Source organism: Salvia splendens, chromosome 14 (genome assembly GCF_004379255.2).
Source record: "Salvia splendens isolate huo1 chromosome 14, SspV2, whole genome shotgun sequence".
Lineage (NCBI taxonomy): Eukaryota > Viridiplantae > Streptophyta > Magnoliopsida > Lamiales > Lamiaceae > Salvia > Salvia splendens.
The window spans coordinates 27,298,671-27,318,714 of record NC_056045.1 but is presented as its reverse complement, the minus strand read 5'-3'; the positions used below and the strand labels follow the sequence as shown (position 1 = coordinate 27,318,714).

Sequence of the window (20,044 nt, the reverse complement as noted above, 5' to 3'; positions counted from 1 at the left end):
ATCGATGGCTTGATCAAGCCATCTCCTTCTTGGTTATCAAGCCAATCTTGAGACTTCTAACAAGTTCATATATTAAAGTATATCATCAACAAATTTCAGACTAGCTAGTATGAATGTGTGAACATACGTGAACATTATGAACATTATGAAATTCGTCACCCATCCCCATACATACGTGAACATTATGAACGCCAACGCGGCGGCCTTTGTATGTTCTACTTCACGATTTCAATACTGTCTAGCTAGTATGAATGTGTGACGCTTTGCTTTTATTAATTATTTTCATAGTCAAATTGTATTTATTTCATATAGATAATAAAGAATTTAGTGAAAAAATGTGTTTTTTTTAATAAAGAGCAATTACACAGTAAAACTCTGATACAAAGAAAAATAAAAATTAAAAAGATATACTCCCTCCGTCCCCAACTAAGTTGAAGCAAAACCTTGCATGGAGATTAAGAAATTGTGTTGAAAAGTATGAGATAGTAATAAAGTAAGAGAAATAAAGATATAGTAAAGTAAGTGATGAATAAAGTAATAGTGATTGAATGATTTATTTTTTGTTAAAGAAGAAATGACTCAACTTAGTTGAGATGGAGAGAGTATAACATAATAGGAAAAAATAAAGAAAACAATATAATTAAATAAATTAATAGATATAAATATAATAAAAAAATACAGAAAGAAAATAGTAAAATAAAAAGGAACTAACATATAAAAGGAAGGTTCTAAATCGAGTATGATTTATATTGGCCTCAAGTTTTTGTCCAAAACAAACTTATGAAAAGAGCCTAATCTATGAATCGTCCCAATTCTTGGATTACAAAACTATATACATTAATGGTCACATGGTGACAAAATAAATTTGATATAACGTCTCAAAAACCGTAGCAAACATTTTTTTAACCATTGCAACTGTATTTTCACATAGCTAAATGAACCTTTATCTTTTGATATAATTTTGATTTTGGCACCATTTTTTAAAATTTGTAGCACAATAGACACTTACAAATCTTTCAAATGATATGAAAAATGATGTAGCGTGTTTTTGTTCACGACGGCAGAAAAAAACAGTCGTTACGCCATAAGTCACTATTAAAATAAGTGTCTTAACAAGTGATGATAAGGGTAAGACATAGTTTGAGTTAGTAGTTAATACTCCCTCCTTCCAAAGGAAGATGACCCCTAAGGCGGCACGAGAATTAATGCAACTTTATTTTGTGAAGTAGAGGAATAACAACACAGACGACAACGAACACAGACACTACTTCGGCGACTACACATCGATCTTGTGTGTTTGTTATCGTCTTCGTCTATATATGACTATGTGATAGGAATATTAGTTCTATCGAGACTAAATGGAGATGAGATCGTGGCTGGTCCGGGCGATGATCGTCGCAGAAGAATTCCCATGGAGCAATTTAGGGTTTGTGAAAGAAAGCTCGTAAATAAATTGCAGGAAAAGTAAAGATTAGACGAAAATAATAGAGGAGTCTTGTGATTTCTTAAGTTGTTTATGAATACAAGGTCTTTAAGACTCAATTCTAGGGTTGTTTTGCATTCCGGGAAAAAACCAACAAAGAGAACGGGAAATGGAGCTTAATTATAACTACGCTCGACTCTCTATTATTACATTGAAGCATTGAGTATATCTTCAATAACCGGTGGTAAGAACTCCAATCCATCTCTGTATTGTGACACACAATGAAACAATCGCACGTTTGGAAGGGCAGTCGGGCTGACCTGCAAGACCATCCAGCAAACTCTGTATTTGTGTCTCTGCTTGTTTAAGCCCCCCCAAAACTATCGTGCGTATGGGGAAGTAGATGAGCAACAATATATAGATGCCGACGAACACGCCTACGACTATCATGGCTATTTCGAAAACTGATTTTGTTTCCATAGGATTGGTCATGAGTAGAGAAATTCCATAGCTCACTCCAATAGACGCAATCGACACCCACATCGAATACGTGGTGATTGACAGGAAGACGAAATCTACATGTGGCGCTCCCGTGCTGATGAGGACGATTGTGATCATCGATGAAATGAAAGCCGTGTTGGTAGCAATAATGAAGGATATATATAGTTCAGGACTATCAGTTGCCATCACTGCTCTGCCCGCCTTGTGTGATGGCGAGTCATCCTGCCACACGCCCCCCGGGGGGTTGACCGCCGCCTGGAACGCCATCGTGGCTATTAGAATCACCACCACCATTGCCATTTCGGTCAACTTGGGGAACTGTTTGACCATTGACAGAGAATCGATACGTTGCAAGATTTTTCTCATTTCTCTATATGTATTTGTGTCGTGAAAGCTCTCGCGCAAGATATCCAATGCTGTTTCGCCATTCGAATTCCTTGCTAGTCTCTTTATTTTTCTACTTTCCACCAAGTATTCTACAATCTGAAATTTTTGAAACAGCAATATCATTACTAAGACCTACTTAATTAACAATAACATCATATGCACAAAACAAACCGTTTGAGAAGTTTGTTAAAATGAGAACGTGGGAACTGGAGATTATATCAGTTGACATCATAAAACATATGTATTGAGTCAGGACTGGTATTTACAATTCATATAAACTAATATATATTCATGTATTTGCAAACTAGTGTTATAACTTTAAGAAGAGTTCTGATATGAACGGTCTCCACAAACTACATGTCTATATATTTTTATGTAAAAGAAAATAAAAGAGTTGGTGGTTACCTCAAGTTGATTGGATCTAACAGCCAAATGCAAGAGAGTCTCCCCATCACCATCCGTTGCACAAACTAAGTCCCCCAACTTTTCGACCAAAACCTTCAACGTCGCGATTTGAAAATGTTTCACGCACAAGTGCAACACGGTCTGCCCGCCATGCACTGTCTCCCGGGCAGGAAATAGGTCCGGTCGAAGCAGCTCCTCCAATATCAAAACATGCCCTTTCACGGCCGCAACATGAATCGGATTCATCCCTTGATTGTCCTGCCACCAGCACATCTCCGGCGCTGCTGACATCAACCTTTTTGTGATTTCAAGGTCCCCTTCGTCTACCGCAATGTGAAGAGGGGACGAATTTCGGGAGTCTGAACTCCGCGCTAGCCTCGGATTACGCTCCAACACTTCTTCGACAACGGCTGTTTGTCCATGCATCGCTGCTATGTGTAGAAGGTTTCTTGAACATGGAAACGAGAATCCATGAACAAGATATGGATCTTCTTCAACTAGTTGAACAAGTGCTTTTACATCCCCTTTTGATGCAGCTTTGTAGAGTTTCTTTTCTATTTCTTCGCTCACCATTTTTCTCTCCCACTAATTCTTTCTTTTTTTCTCTAGTTTATGTTTTCTTCTTCTTCTTCTTATCCTCTTCTAATACTTATTCACAAAAGATCGATGTCCACTCACCACACACAAGCAAGTTCTACCACCTAATTTCCTCGCTATTTCACAATATATTCCGATAAGGTTCTTAATATAAGAGGCGTAGATTCAACACAGCTACCTCACCTTTGTCTGTATCTAACTACGTTTGTCTTTGAAAAAGATAGTAAAGAAGAAACAAATTAAATGGTGACACATTGTTTGAACATAACAACCATTTTATTTTGGTTATATTGCAAAATATACTAGTATATCACTTTTAAGATTTGTAATTATGTGGCCCATTCCACACTTCTATTTATCATTTCCACATAATTTCCTGATAACGCGTTCATACTATTTGTTAGTAGGTTAAGTAATTATTGCGTCTGGCATTTCAACACTGCTACCTCCGTCCACAAAAAATAGACTAAATTGTTGGAAATATAGGAAATATATTAGAGGATTAATTTGGTTTGGAGGAAATATTTGAGAGGATAATTTTGGTGGAAAATATGGGAAATATATTGACGTGGAGAATTCTCTCTTTTATACACAATACACCCTTTCTTGTTGTGTACAACCTCACTTACACACGCACACTTTCTATTTTTTTTTGCTACACTTAGTACACTACACCTTATACCTATTTATAGGTAACAAAGTCGGTGAACTAACCGACATATACATATAGATTTTTTACTAGTTTATTCCTATAGTATTTTAATAATCATTGTTGCATGGACTAGCCAACCATTCCTAAATATATTCATACAAGTTTCCATGCAACTTTCTCTCGAAAGACCCTTCCATCATTGCTACATTTGCATGTAAAATATCTTAGTGCAGGTAGGCTAGTAGTAGGTAGGTGAGGGAGTAAGACTTTAGTCTTCTCTTTAATTATTGTTCAACTTTTCTCGGCCCTTCTTGGAAAATTAAGTCGGTGGACTTCAAATTCAAGTTTATTAATTCAACACCCCCTTAAACTTGATTTGTCATTCCGAGCTCCGAGCAACGTCCTGATCTTGATAAAGTCTTCGAATTTGAGGGGCTTTGTGAAAATATCAGCAATTTGGTCTTGTGATTTCACATACTCGACTTGAATCTCCTGATTCGCAACACATTCTCTGATGTAGTGGAAACGAGTGTCGATGTGCTTGCTCCGGTTGTGAAATACTACATTTTTGGATAGCGCAATCGCCGACTTGTTGTCCACACAAATAGTTGTTGGCTCATTTTGTGACCACCCGAGCTTTGCCAATAAACTTCTGAGCCAAACCGCATGACAAACACTGAAGGTGGCGGCCACATATTCGGCTTCACATGTTGATAGTGTGACAATTGACTGTTTCTTAGACATCCAAGTGAAGGCAGTGTCTCCCATGTAGAACACATATCCACTAGTACTCTTTCGGTCATCATTGTCTCCAGTCCAATCACTATTGCTATAGCCAACAAGCTTGTAATCATTAGTGTGTGAATAAACTAGGCCATAGTCGATCGTACCTCTGAGATAGCGGAGTATCCTCTTTGCTGCCTTGAAGTGGGAAGTAGTTGGATTTTCCATGTAGCGACTTACGAGCCCAGTAGCGTACAATATATCTGGCCTTGAGCAAGTTAAGTACCGTAGGCTTCCAACCAAGCTCTTGCATAGTGTCGGATCCACCTTTTCTCCTTTGTCGTTCTTAGATAGCTAGACCCCGCACTCCACCGGCGTGTTGATTGGCTTGCAATCCTCCATTTTGAATTTCTTCAGAATCTCATTTGCATAGTGTTCTTGTGTGATGAATACTCCATCTTCAAGTTGCTTCACTTCCACACCGAGGTAGTATGCCATCAGCCCAATGTCTGTCATCTCGAATTAGTCAGTCATGGCCTTCTTGAATTCCTCGAACATGCTTGGATTGTTTCCTGTGAAAATGAGATCATCCACATACAAGCACACTATTAAGACATCATTTCCTTTACTTTTCACATATAGCGCATGTTCATGTGGGCATTTGGTGAAGCCGTTATCTTCAAGATACTTGTCGATCCTGCTATTCCATGCCCTTGGTGTTTGCTTTAGCCCGTACAAGGCTTTCTTCAACTTCAAAACTTTGTCTTCTTGGCCATTCACCACGTAACCATCAGGTTGTTTGATGTAGACTTCTTTATCAAGAAATCCATTCAAGAAAGCCGACTTTACATCCATTTGATAAATCTTCCATCTATTTTGGGCTGCAAGAGAGAGTATTAGTCTAATAGTTTCCAAGCGAGCGACAGGAGCAAATACCTCATCATAGTCGATTCCGGCTCTTTGACTATATCCTTTTGCGACGAGTCTTGCTTTATATCTTTCAACTTCACCATTGGAATTCTTCTTAATTTTATACACCCACTTAACTCCAATGACCTTGTGTCCCTTTGGTAGTGTCACCAACTCCCACGTATCATTCTTCTCTATAGCCTTAATCTTTTCATCCATTGCGACTCGCCAATTTTCACTTTCTGCAGCTTCTTCATAGTTGACTGGTTCACATTATTTCAATCAACATACTACCTCAACACATCATTTCCACTCGCCATCTTCAAGGACGTTCAACACAAGTTCTCACTGTCCCGACGAACCGTTAATCGGTATTGGACTGCTGCAAAAAAACAACGAGACGAAGGCAAAGCAGTGCAATTAGTGAGTTGTAAGAAATTTAGAAACAATTCTAAACGTGTTACTCTTGATTTGAACTTGTTGTCTAGTCTACATTACACAAAGAGAGGTACAATTAGGCGACTTGCCGTTGGTTTGGGGTGCTCGAAATCTACTGTCGGAAGGTGGGTAATTCAGGGTCTAATTAGAGCTCATACATCAGTCATTAAGTCGAATTTAACAGTCCCTAACAAACTGTTACGTTTGAGATTTACACTTGAATCTATAGAGCTTGACATAATGCTCAATGTAATGAGGTTTAGAAACATGCACAACACAATACATATTGATGAGAAGTGGTTATACATGACAAGATCAAGTCTCATATTTTATTTGGCACCCGGAGAAGAAGAGCCACATAGAATGTGCAAAAACAAAAATTACATAGAGAAAATAATGTTACTGTGTGTTGTTTCGAGGCCACTTTTTGCAGATAATGGTGAAGTGTTATTTGATGGCAAGATAGGAATATTTCCTTTTACTGTGAAAGTTCCAGCAAAGAGCAAAAGTAAGAATAGACCAGCCGAGACAATGGAGACAAAAGCTATACAAAGCGTCAATAGAGAAGTGATGAAAGCCTGTTTGATCACTAAGGTAACAAAATTTAATTTTATGCATTGATTTTATGCGCTTAATATTGAGACAAAGTATGCAAAAAATTTATTTTTTGAGAAATTCGTGTAATTTATGCATTGATATTATGAATTTGATATTGGACTTGTAGATCATACCAGCCATTGTCTCAAAATGGCCAGCATTTGCTCCTAAAGTAATCTATATATACAACAAGACAATGCAAAACCTCACATTCTGGATAGTGATCCAGAATTCAGATTGGCTGCACAAAAATCTGGTTTTGACATTAGATTGGTACAACAATCACCAAATTCACCAGATACAAATGTTAATGACTTGGGTTTTTTCAGAGCTATACAATCTCTACAAGTCCCGACAGCATGCAAGAATGTTGATGAGTTAGTGAATGCAGTTGAGAAGTCATTTGCAGAATTGAGCCCTACTACACTTGACAATGTGTTTATAAGTTTACAATGTTGCATATCATGAAAGCGAATGGACGCAACGATTACAAATTGTCACACATGAGGAAAGATGTGTTGAGAATGTCACATGAACTCCAACAGAACTTGCAAGTTTCTTTAGAGTTAGCAATGCAGTGCATCAAATATCTCCAAGACATGGGATGCAGTGAGGCAATAGCCACAATAGTTCAAGCTCTGGGCTTGGAGCCTATTGATGTCATGTGAATGCATTGTGTAGATGATAAATGATTTTTGACAGGATGCACTAGTTTTTTTAAAAGATACATCCTTTTTTTTGTAAAGATCCATGCTGATTAAGATTGTATGGTAGTGAATGCAATGATTTTTTATTAAGATGCATCACTTATTGAAATGCTCTTATTTTGTAAAGATCCATACGTATCAAAGTGGATGGATTGAATGCAATGATCTTTTGTAAATTATGTATCATATTTTCGGTAGAGACTAATGTTAATGTAATGCATGATGGTGACTAATGTTAAATTGTTAATGCAATACAGTGGATGGTGACTAATGTTAATGCATAATGAAGCTAACACACCACAATTACAACAACACACCACAACCACAGCCAACACACCACAACCACAGCCTGTTCACCACCACAACCAGCACATCGGCTCACCTGCCAACAGCAATATATAGCCAACAACCAAGAAACATAGACAAGCAGTATAATCAGTGAACAATAAACGGTCTGAAGCATTTGTCATGAACAAACCCAAAATCAATAAAAACAAGCAGCAGTTTAGGCATTAAAATCTTACAATTACCTCCAATTTTCTTGTCAAATCTCGTAGTGATGAAAACCATTTGCTTTTTTCTTAACTTGATATGTGAAACTAAGAAGATCTATTAAGAAATTTTTTAGGAGGCAAACACTGAAATTCGGTTTCTCCAGATAGTTTAACCCCATCGAGACCTGAGAATTTTCATTCAAGATGAGAATTTCTCGAAAAAAAAGAAGAAACAATCAAAATATCAAGAAATTCAATAACCAAAAGCCAAATGCAATGCTAAAAACGAATAAATTCAGTCACTTTACCGTCAAACTTGGCCCGTCTAGATTCATCCACCATCTTCGTCGTAAAAATCGGCAATACGCCTGAAATTTGGGAAAACTGAAAGGGCACCGTCAGAAACCGCACCGCTCTCGTCTGTCATTGCAGGGAGGGTGGCGTCCTCTGCGCTATTAGCACAAACATAAAGAAGATAGGTAAAAGGAAAAGACATTGAAAGAGTTTATCGAAAGTTGTGGTGTCGGAGCCGGAGACGATTGCCGGAGAATGAGATCGCCGATTAGATCTAGGGTTTCTCCAAAGTGAAGTTGGAATGTGGGCGGTCAATTGGGTGGGTGGGTTCTCATGTTTAGTTAATTAGTGAATTAATTATGGTTAACTAATTACCCTTAAAATCCCTTATTTTTTTTAATTATTTCCTTATTAAGTAAGAAGTCATCTTCGTTGGGACAGATGAAAAAGGAAAGTGAGTCATCTTTAATGAGATGGAGGTTGGAGTACCGAGTAGATTTTGATTTTATAAGATGAAAAAATTCCAAAAAAAAAATACCCACTGAGACTCAGAACTTGGATTACTGATTCAGAGTCCAATGTCCTAACCACTAGACATTGAGACCAATTGTCATAATAAAATGTCTGAGTAAATCTAGAATGATGGATTAACTAAGGCGTAGGCCATTTAATACCTAGCATATATACATCATTTATTAAGTGTATGCAATATTTAAGAAGACAAGAGTTTTAGTAAAATACATGTACTGTATTTTAGTAAAGAAAGTGATCCATTAGTAGATTTTTCGTGTATAAATAGAAATATATTATGAGGAAACGGTATTAAAAATTAACTATGCCGAAATTCGATAAATCCTAACTAATATTGAATCAAAAAAAAGTAACAAGAGAATAGTAGAACGTGATCAAAGCTTTTAAATGATCATTATATTGCACTAGTTTTTTTTTTCTCTAGTACATGTTTATGTTTTTCTTTTGTTCATTGTTTAAATTTTTATAGTTGAATTGTAAGTGCTATTGCTTTCTGAATAATAATATACCTATATTCTTTATCATACTTTTTCACATTTTTAATACAAAATCAAAATTTGATTTTATAGGATGAAAAATGTAAATATAAAAAGAAGGTCCACCGAGACTTACTCAAGTTACTGGATTCAGATTCCAATGTCCTAACCACTAGACCATGGGACCATTCGTTGACAGCAAATTGCTATTTGGTTATATAGTCCATGATGTTTGTTTAATTTTCGAAGTTAAGTACTCTCTTCGTTTCATAACGGAGACATTTCTTTTTGTCGCGAAAATTAAGAAAATTATATTAGGTGAGTTAAGTACATGGAGAATAAAGTGGAAAATGAAAAAAGTAGAGAGATGAATAGAGAATAAAGTAGGAGAGAGTAAAGTAAGTGTGGAGAAATGTGTTCACTTTTACTAAAAAAAAGAAATTATACTATTACTATGGAACGTACTAAAATGGCATAATGACTTTATTATTATGGAATGAAGGGAGTAGAATAGACCAAGATCGATAGACTAATTTTTAGTTATTATTGGAACAGTTTGCGCGCATCAGGAAATCCAGGTCAGGTCAAACCATCAATAATCTGATCATCTGACTTGATCTCCACCTGATTTTATGTCTAAATATCTAGGTATCGCTAATCAAATAATAATAATAATAATAATAATAATAATAATAATAATAATAATAATAATTAATTATTATTATTATTATTATTATTATTATTATTATTAATGCAAGTTGCAGTGATGAATTCCTTCTCCCTTGTTAAATCCTGACGCGGCGGCGCCTCTAACTTCCACAAACCCTATCTCTCAATGACAGAGGCGGCAGTCAACAACCCCCACCAAAACCATGAGCAAGATCCGCCTTCGGCGCAAATCCACCGCCTGCATTCAATAAACTCAACCATCCTCATCCGCCAGCTCCCCTCCCAAGGCCTCTCCTTCCAGCTCTGGCCCGCCGCCGCTACCCTCGTCTCCCTCCTCGACCGCCAAGCCCTCTCCCGCCTCCTCCCCCCCTCCCCCAACCGCCCCCTCCGCCTCCTCGAGCTGGGATCCGGCACCGGCCTCGTGGGGATCGCCGCCGCAGCACTCCTCGGCGCCTCCGTCACGGCCACCGACCTCCCCCACGTGCTCCCCAACCTCCAGTTCAACGTGGACGCCAATGCCGCCGCCCTCGCCCCACGCGGCGGCCATGTCCGCGTCGCGGCGCTGTCGTGGGGCGACGTGGCGCAGATGCAGGAAGTCGGGACGGAGTTCGACGTCGTTTTGGGATCCGACGTGGTGTATCACGATCATCTCTACGAGCCGCTGCTGCAAACGCTGAGGTTTCTGCTGCTGGGGAGGGAGTTGGTGTTTGTGATGGCGCATTTGAAGAGGTGGAAGAAGGAATCGGCTTTCTTCAAGAAGGCTAACAAGTTTTTTCATGTTGAGGTTGTGCATAGAGATAGCCCTACTAATGGGGATAGAGTTGGTGTCAATGTCTACACATTTGTCAGGAGAACTGATGCTGTCAAATCCACCATATAGCACTTGAATGGATTCCTCTGTTTTGAGCTATAAATGCTGAATAATATTTTCTATTACCAACTAAAACAGAATCTAATGGAGTTGTCTGATGACATTGCAAGCATATGGATTAATGTGTTTAGTTATAGAAAAGCCACATCATAAACTTTATGGAATGGATCTAAGAATCTCATATGTTGCTGTCTTAATCAGGAAGTGAAGTGTATCTAGTTAATCTATTGTCCATTAAAAAGGACAAGAGTGGACTGGAAATGATTGGATAACAATAACATCAGGTAGCAAGCTGAATGAAAAGGAAAATATGCCCCTCCATGTCAATGTACAGTAAAAAGTAATCAGTCAATGCTCCAAATACTACTTTCATAGAAATGCAGTTCCTATAAAAAACACCATCAAAATAAGCAACAAAAGTGGATGTAATTTGGCTGGCCTTCTCTGATCTTCAGAGCATCAGTGATTCAGAATTATTACATGTTGAAACAATCGAATATGTTATGCAGTTACATGAAACTGAGATGTGGGGGTAGCAATTCTCTTAAATTCACTGCTTAGTTCTTCAGGTCATTTTCAATAATGCTAAATAACAAAAGGAGCAAACTGGTCACACAAATGAGGCCCCATTCAACCTCTCTAAAGTAAGATCTTGTCGAATATTACCAACGGAGCAAACTGGTCACACAAATAAATTAATGATATCTCCCACAATCTTTTAGTAACAAAAATTCATAAATGAAGTGTATATCACATATTTTTCTGTTAGAGGAAGTCTCAAACTAACAACGATGATCAGGAAGCAGATCATTAAACTGGACACATGGAAATGATTGCTTTACATTTGTATTTGACACATCAAAGGATCTGTTTCAGGCATGCCTCAGTTACATGAAGAAAATACACACCAAACTGAGGCCATAATAATCAGAGAAAAAAAGTACATGCCTATATATACTATGTGTGTGTGTGTTTTCATTTAAAAGAACAACATCAGCCAATAATACCTCATAAAGCATTCTCTACTTCAAATACAAATGTTGTGCCACTTCACATCAGCCAATACCTCATAAAACATTGGATATATGAACCTGAAGGTGTTGTCTGTGTCAAACTATATCAAATGAAACATGAAAAAGCAGTAAAACCGAGAAACTTTGAGGCCTAGGTCAGGTATGCAACATAGAATATTGTTAGGACTCTTTACAATCAGTATCTCAAGATTGAAGATTCCGTCAATGCAGGTTAGAGATTTTAATATAGAGCACTAAGGGGCCTCCTCTGCATGGTAAGATTACTTTTCAAACATTAATTCCAAATGAGATTTCAGGCAAATGAAAAGCCAATGAAAACGTAAGAACTTGATTTCAACGCATTTAAGTGACAAATTTTCTTTAGCAAAGTACTGGATTTTCAGGCTGGGGCCTGTACACAAAGTGAAGCAGTTGAATAAAAAAGGACCTCTCATTCTTCTTCATTACACTGGATAAAAGAATGAGCAAATGCAATTAAGACAGTTTTTCCCTTGATGAGGAAAGTATAGAAGCTGAATCTTGAGGAACAAGATACATCATCCATATGATTACCCAGACCTGCAGCAATCTTCAAACAAGATAAATGACATACCATGAACATGACCTACAAACTACATCACATAGTGCAAAATTGACTAGAACAAGACCTCAAACCACTAAGCACCAAAACAACAGTTATTTTCACTTAGAGTCTATCCAACTTTGCACTCTCAAAACTAGTGATTTAGTGATATCCAACTCAAATTAAAGATGAAGTTTGTGATACACATCCTCTTAAAATATTGTTACACAAACTTGGTGAATGCAGCATTTCAGCCATTATATCAGCAATTTGGCATCAAAATCATTCTTATAAATAACTCAAACAAAGACATTAGATTCTCAGTAAATGCAATACATAGTATACATAATTTTCAGTGTCTACAGTCAAATTATAATCAGAACAATCGTGTAAAAGTAAAACCAGTTTGAAGTACTGCTGCATTGACCAAAAAAATCGAGAAGCCGAGAAAATTAAAACCATAAAACGAATGAAAAGTTGAAATCGGCAGTTACCTGCCGAAAATGGTATCGGAACAAATCGGTGAAACTCAAATGTAAGAAAGATTAACACTACTCTTCAAAATCAAAACTCATGAATGTATTCTTTTCGTTTGTTTTTTTTTCAGAGAAGAATCATAATCAGAGAGAATAAATACGGGAATGGGGTTGGGGGTTATTATAAACCCGCGAACTGTAATTGAAAAATCAGACTTTCATTTGGGCCGTTGGATTCCGAAAGTGGGCTGCACAAAGACCAATCTGACGAGAAAGTTTGGTCGGCCCAACAACGAAATTAAGATTTTACCCATATGAAATCATTAATCACACTCAAACTCACGTGGCATACCCAAAGTGACATGGCAAAACCATTGCTGATAAGGCAAATAAAATAACATTATTTTAATCAAAAAGAGTTTACAAATCCTCACAACTCACCGCCCGCTACGACTCCACATCAACTTTAGTTTATCATATCAATTGACTTCATGCAAATTGCAAGAAATTAAAATTTTGTATTACTTAATTTCGGTTTGAAAATTTATAGGACTGACCATGCCAAAGCTTATGAATTATTTTTCCTTCAAATAAATTATATATTTTGCATTCCGCGTGTATATTTCAAATGATTCAAGGTTTGAATCATACCATACTAAAGTACTAAGAAATACCGCATTTTGGTTATTATTCAATTAGACTAAAACTCCATATAACCTTTATTTCTGTTTTATCATTTTCTTTACTTGACAATTAAGTCTCTAAATTATGTAAGGATGAATTTATTGTTTTTAAAATCAACGTTGAGATTTTAATAGTGGATAACATTATGAAGTATCAAAAGCATAAATGAGTTGGTACTTGGTAACATTATATATACACGAAAATGTGTAGACCAGGTGGGTAATATTAAGTGGTCAAAATTAAGGACAAGAAAGTGTATGAAACAGACCAACCCAAAAAGTTGTTCTTCATTCAGATTCTACATATATCTATAAGACTAATAATAATATTGGTGCCAGGCCTGATAAAAGTGAAAGCTACAAAAGAAAAGCAATCTACCAAAACAACATGGAATTAACTCATTTTTACTCCATCTATGTTTCATACACAAAAACAAAAATTAATAAAATAAATAAGCAGCTTAAAAAGAATAGAATTTCATGACCCACCTATCAATCGCCATCAAAGTAAAATTTGGAATTCATTTTCAATTAAATTGGGATTGATTTATCTGGTGAAGTCATGATCGTAGCTAGACCTATCCGTCAAGTTGAAACGCCATGACATGCGGTGATCGCCGGCCTCGTCTTCTTCCATGAACCGGTACTCGCCGCCGTATCCCGAGGAGTAGCACGACCCGTTGTTCATCGTGTACTGTGCTTCATAGTGTGCTCCGTCGCCGTTGCTGGCTGCGGCTGCCGCGGCCGCCCTTCTCTCTTCCTTCTTGTAACGAATTCCACACGCATTACATAGCGACTGCAATAATGAAAAGACGAAGATTAAAAAAAATGAATGTTTAGTAAATTAAATGTGCTAATATTCAACATAGAAAATTTAAATGATTAAATTAGAATGATTAGAAAAGAAATACTTATCAATTACAAAGAAATATCATCAAAGAGTATTTAGTAAATTAAATGTGCTAATGTTCGGCATTAATAGAAATGACCGAATTAGAATGATTAAAAAAAGAAATATGACTCAATTACGAATGAGACAGGAAAAGTACCTTGGGGCCTCGGGGGCCGTTACGCCACAAGGGAGTAGAAGTGGTGTCGCAATTAGCGCATCGGCGGGCGAGAAGGGGGTCGCCACCGCCATTGGCGGAACCGCGGTGGGGCTTGGCGGCGGAGGAGGGCGGCGGCGCGTGCTTCGAAGGGAGGATGTTCCAGCCGAAGCCGGAGCGCTTCCTCTCGTGGCTGCTCTCGTCGGTGACACGTGTGGAAGGCGTGCCTAAGGAGAGGGTACAATCCACCGAAGCGGAAGCGGAAGGGGAAGAGTACAACTCTTGTTCATCGTAACCTCTGTAGCCATTAGCCATGGAGAAGAAGGAGTTGCCAGTTTGGGAACTGTGATACATTGTTGGGAATTAATATGGGATTCGATTAATGATTTGTGAGGTCTCCAAAGACGATGGTTTTATAGTGGGAGATGGGGAATGTGAGTGTGTAGGGACAGGGGGGAGGAGGTAAGCAAAGAAGTACAAGGAAATAGTGAGTTGAAAAGGATGTGTAATAATAAAATGTTTGAACAACAACTTAGGATAGAGAGCTAGGTACGAAGAGGGAGGTGAGATCGACTGTTGTCTGTTTAGCTTTATATAAAGGTATGGAATACCAGTCAGCACCTGCAGAATCCGCTTTGTCGTCAGCTCATTTTCATTATAATTTTAACTCGCAGTGAAATTAGATTAAAATATGGTGCGCATATAGAGGGGTGCAGATTACACGTTGCAAACTTGCAATGCTGATCTTCAAGGAGGCAAGTAAACAATACTCCCTCCGTTTCATAGTAATTGAGGCGTTTCTTTTCGGCACGAAGATTAAGAAAAATTGTACTCCCTCCGTCCTGGGCTACTCGCTCCTTTCCTTTTCGGCACGGAGATTAAGGAATGAGTGTATAGGAAAGTCAAAAATGACGGCGGTGAAATTTTTTACTAAAAATGGAAAGAGTGCAAGTAACTTGGGACGCCCAAAAAGGAAATAAGTGCGAGTAGTGCGGGACGGGGGGAGTATTAGGTGAGTTAAATAAGGTGAGAATAAAGTAGAAAATGAAAAAGATAGATGGATGAAGAGAGAATAAAGTAAGAGAGAGTAAAGTATGTGTGGAGAAATGTGTTGACTTTTACTTGAAAGGAAAATAACTCTACTACTATCGAACGTACCAAAATGGTAAAATGACTCTATTACTATGGAATAGAGGAAATAATAATTTACTATCGTGGCGTCTTGTACGCACCAAGTATAAGACCAATTACTTGAGTAACAGATTGAGATTTACTGTGATTTACTTCCACTATAGTTTATCAAGTCGGGATGTGGGAGGCATAAGGCGAGGGATTTGCCATTTTTTAGTAATAAGAATACACGTTTTGGTTGTTTTGCACATTAAATAACACATCATATTAAATTTTACGAGAACTATTTACGATCTTGTTCATTAAAACGCATCTAATAAATTAAGAAAAACACCAAGATAATGCTACTACTCATTGATATAGAGAGAGAGACAGGGGTCATTTGGAGGACGCGGAACAAGGTTATCTTTGATGGGAAAGCATGGAAAGCAGCTAGGGTCATCTTTGAGATCAAGGAAGCTACCTATAGCATCTTGTACTCACGTTTCTCGCACGAGCAGGTTCTTCTCCATCTTCCAGATAGATGATGGAGTTTCTCGGGTATTGGTTGTTTGGTCTTCGACACACTTTGAGTCACTCATCAGGGTACTCTTTTTCCCCTTGGGGAGTTTTATCCCATGGGGTTTTACCCCCAAGGGGTTTTAACGAGGCCCGCTCAATCTAGGTTTCGATGGGTGATTTGAAATGTGATCGGTCTTTGTTGTAGCCGACTTGTGGCTATGTCTTTTGTTCTTCTTCGGGTATGCCCGAGCGTATGATGTAAACGTTTGGTTTTGTTTATTTAATCATTTATTCATAAAAAAAAAGAGAGACAGGGGTGAAAGGTGGAGTTGGTCATTGGGCAGTCAAAAGAGCACACATGAGGAACAGTCTTCCATGGATCTGGCTTCTCCGATCACGAGGCAGTGCCACTCTCAAAAACTCCATATCTCTGCCCCACCACCACCACCTCCGCCACCGCCACCACCATCAAACTCACGGGAATAAACGCCTTGCTCATTTGGGGCCCAATTATTTTATTTTATTTTATTTTTTGGATGGCTATATTATGTCCATATATTAAAATATTTCATTCTCTAGATTTGCAAGCCTCATTTATTCAAATTGGAATCACATTTTTTAAAATTTATACCCTTATTGACAAATTGTCCCAGCATATTAGTATATCTTATAAAGTAAACATAAAAGTCTGCTGATATTCTTAGCTGTGAAGTAATCAATTAGGACAAAATAGAGCTCCATCCTTACATTTATATTTGAATCCAAAGGCTTGATAATGGTACTTAGTAGTACTTCTTAGATTTATATACACAAGACATTGGAGTTCAAAAAATAATGAATTATTCATGTAGCATTGATTTTGGTTGGCCAAGTGAACTGAAAAACAATGATTTAGTACGATGATTTTTAGATAGGTTAGGGCAAGTGGCTATGTAGCTATTATATCCCTGGATTCATGCGATTAACAATATTCAGTCCTAACCTCAATCATAAAATCTAGTCTCCTCAACTATTTCTATCTCTCACTGTTTCATACAACATCTATATGTTTGTTTTATTTTATTTTAATACCAAAAATTATGAATTGATAAAATACCCTCTCATCAAGTGTTGTATAGTGATGGAATTTTGTTTTTCAATAACCACATCTATTGATATGAATGTTGGTAGCTTCAAATTGGCGCAATCACATACTCAATCAATCAATCCACTGCTAATAGTTTTGATAGTCCAAGACATGAGTTTTAATGTAAAAATTAATGGTATAATTTAGTAATAAAAGTATGTTACTAGAAAATAAAAATCACACTGTTAGAGAGGCATTTACAAATAAATGAAAGCGAACTACTACTTTTTAGATTTTATGGATGGACCAGAATACAGAAAAATAGGAATATTTGTTATTAATTGGTTTCACCTGCATTGTTGTGTTTAAAGTTGGTGAAACAATTATATCTCTTGCTTGTATGATAAGTTTGCATTTCATACTAAGTAGTACTAGTAGTAATTAGTAATTTTTGCGAAAAAAAATACTAATTGTTTTGAATTGTAAAGTTAAGTTCTAAATTAAATATTTTTGCTACATAAATTTGTATTGGAAATTAATTCAGTATTTTGGATGGTTTACAGTTAGATTCAATGGTCTAATTTGCTCACACATTATAAGATTTCCTTGCAAAATTGGGCAGAATATTGATTTATTTGAAATAGATGGATGGGTGTGAACTGAAGCTATCTAGTTGGCCAGTCCATGATTCTTGATTCCAAAAAAAGTGAAGGCAACTCTATCACTCTATTGATTGAGATAGTGTAATTACAAAGATCTTGAGATTCTATTGAAAAATAGAGATGGAGAGAGAAAGATAAGACATTGCTGGGGCTAGGGAATGCAAAAAGTGAAAGAGGATACTCTGCAATCATCAAAGCAACACATTTTGTTCCTCTACTCTTGCACAAATCTTTGACCCAAAGATGGAAACTTGGAAAAAAAGAAAAGCTACTATTCCAACACTATACGCCATCCCATAAATTTTAATACAGAGTATATCATAATTATCATTTTTAACTATCTTAATTGGAGTATATAATAGTCTTCATATTAGATGCTTTTTTTCTAAAGGAATTACGAGATAGTACTACAATATGTATTGAATTATTGTTCGATCGGCGAATCCAGATGACTACTATGACATGCCTCTTTATAAGTAATTGTTGTTACTCCATGTATTAAAATGGGATTTTGAATTATTAAGATGAGATGGATACCCATTTTAGAACTTTTAGATATTAATAAGAAATAATTATGAAAATAAGTGATAAGGTGGTGAGGGACAAAAAGAGGAGGGACAAAAGTGACCCCACAATGATGATGGGGTCCAAAACCAGACAAACAAAGTCCTATGGAATATCGATCGATTCGATCAAAAGATTCAAACTAAATAAACAATAAAGAGCCCAAAGCAAGAGGGGTGGATTATTATTTGTCTTGAGATTGGAGTTCAACAAAGGGGAAGAGAAGACCATCCTCTTTCCAAAAGATGCACTATTAATAATTCATTATTTGATTATCAAATGGTTATGTAATTTAATTTTTTGTTAAGAAATTTATTTTAACATTATCATTAATTGTGGGTAGTGTGTGTTCATTTCGATGAAAAAAAATGAAAAAATATATATTTACTTGTTTTAAGTACTTTATTTACTACTATGTTGTTTAGCATTTGAGGGCAATCAATCAAATAGGAGTAAATTTATATCCGCCCAATCATCATCCTATGTGCTTCTTCAGATTTTGTGGGGCTCACTATATGATTTAATTAGATTATTACTATATGCACTTTCAAGGCTATTTATGTTGACACATTTCTCTCTCTTAAACATTTTAATCTAATTAACATATTTTTTAATCTCTTTTTCTACTTCATTATTTTCCCACTTAATCATTAACACATAAAATAATATTATAGTATAAAATTCTATATTTTATTTTGAATAAGATGTAGGAAGTACTAGTATAATATAAGAACGATAATTTTTATCTTGATACAAATCCTTTAAATAGGATGCAATACTATGTCACATTATAAATTAAATGTAAGGTTATTAAACTGTAAATATGGCACTCTTAATATACTTCATGAATTGTACGTATATTCGAAAAATAGTACTATGGTAGTGCATCGATTTTAAATTTGTTTGGATTTATCACGATTGATATGAAAAGCATTAGTATTTTTTTTATAAATAAACAAAAATTTAAAGACTGCATTGCAATAAACTTAAATCTGAGATACTTGTTCTTAGTAATTAACCACTCTATCAATAAGCCAAGCCAAGCAAAAAAGCATTAGTAAGTTGAAAGGGAAGCAACTCCCAATTTTACTTTCACACAGTCCCACCAATTATCAAAATCCAAAAGATTGCAATCAATGTGATATTAGATCTTCCTAAACACTAACCCATAAAGAGTTTATCATTGCCATTAATCCACGTGGCAATCAATGGACTCGTCCCATTCCATGCATGCATGCAGATGCGTCACCCAATTATTATTGCACTATAACTAAATCTTAAACAACTATGCCCTTATACATAAATTATTACTACCACAAGTCACGAAAAGAATCAATGTTTGAACTTCCAAAAAAAGACATTCCTCAAAAGTATCGTGATACATCTGGAACAAGTGAATAATCCAGTCTCCCACACATATTAAATAGACACATATAAGTCATATGACATATATATCATATATGTAGAGAGAGAGAGAGAGAGAGAGAGGTATTTGGATTGGACTAGAGTGCATAACAAGATCTACTTTTGGCATGTAATGTTAATAAATTGATGTCTTTGAGGGTTATGGGGGAATGGAGTAAAGGAAAAGAAAACGTTCATCATCACAACTTAACACCACAAGCAACCAAAATATACCCCTACC

At 36.5% G+C, this 20,044-nt stretch overlaps 3 protein-coding genes across 3 annotated transcripts; 1 reads left to right on the top strand and 2 right to left on the bottom strand.

The window, feature by feature from the left end:
* Positions 1-1,471: 1,471 nt before the first annotated feature.
* Positions 1,472-3,407, bottom strand: LOC121765948 (ankyrin repeat-containing protein At5g02620-like). The gene is made up of 2 exons (XM_042162246.1): positions 2,717-3,407; positions 1,472-2,407 (listed from the first exon to the last, which is right to left on the bottom strand). The coding sequence occupies exons 1-2, from the start codon at positions 3,287-3,289 to the stop codon at positions 1,655-1,657; spliced, it is 1,326 nt and encodes a 441-aa protein (XP_042018180.1). The 5' UTR covers positions 3,290-3,407; the 3' UTR covers positions 1,472-1,654.
* Positions 3,408-9,936: 6,529 nt separating this feature from the next.
* LOC121764817 (EEF1A lysine methyltransferase 3-like) lies at positions 9,937-10,713 on the top strand. The gene has a single exon (XM_042160847.1). The coding sequence runs from the start codon at positions 9,970-9,972 to the stop codon at positions 10,681-10,683; it is 714 nt and encodes a 237-aa protein (XP_042016781.1). The 5' UTR covers positions 9,937-9,969; the 3' UTR covers positions 10,684-10,713.
* A 2,975-nt stretch (positions 10,714-13,688) lies between these two features.
* On the bottom strand, positions 13,689-15,012 carry LOC121764666 (GATA transcription factor 18-like). The gene is made up of 2 exons (XM_042160689.1): positions 14,479-15,012; positions 13,689-14,225 (listed from the first exon to the last, which is right to left on the bottom strand). Exons 1-2 carry the CDS (start codon positions 14,827-14,829, stop codon positions 13,977-13,979), a joined length of 600 nt encoding a protein of 199 aa, XP_042016623.1. The 5' UTR covers positions 14,830-15,012; the 3' UTR covers positions 13,689-13,976.
* Positions 15,013-20,044: the final 5,032 nt, after the last annotated feature.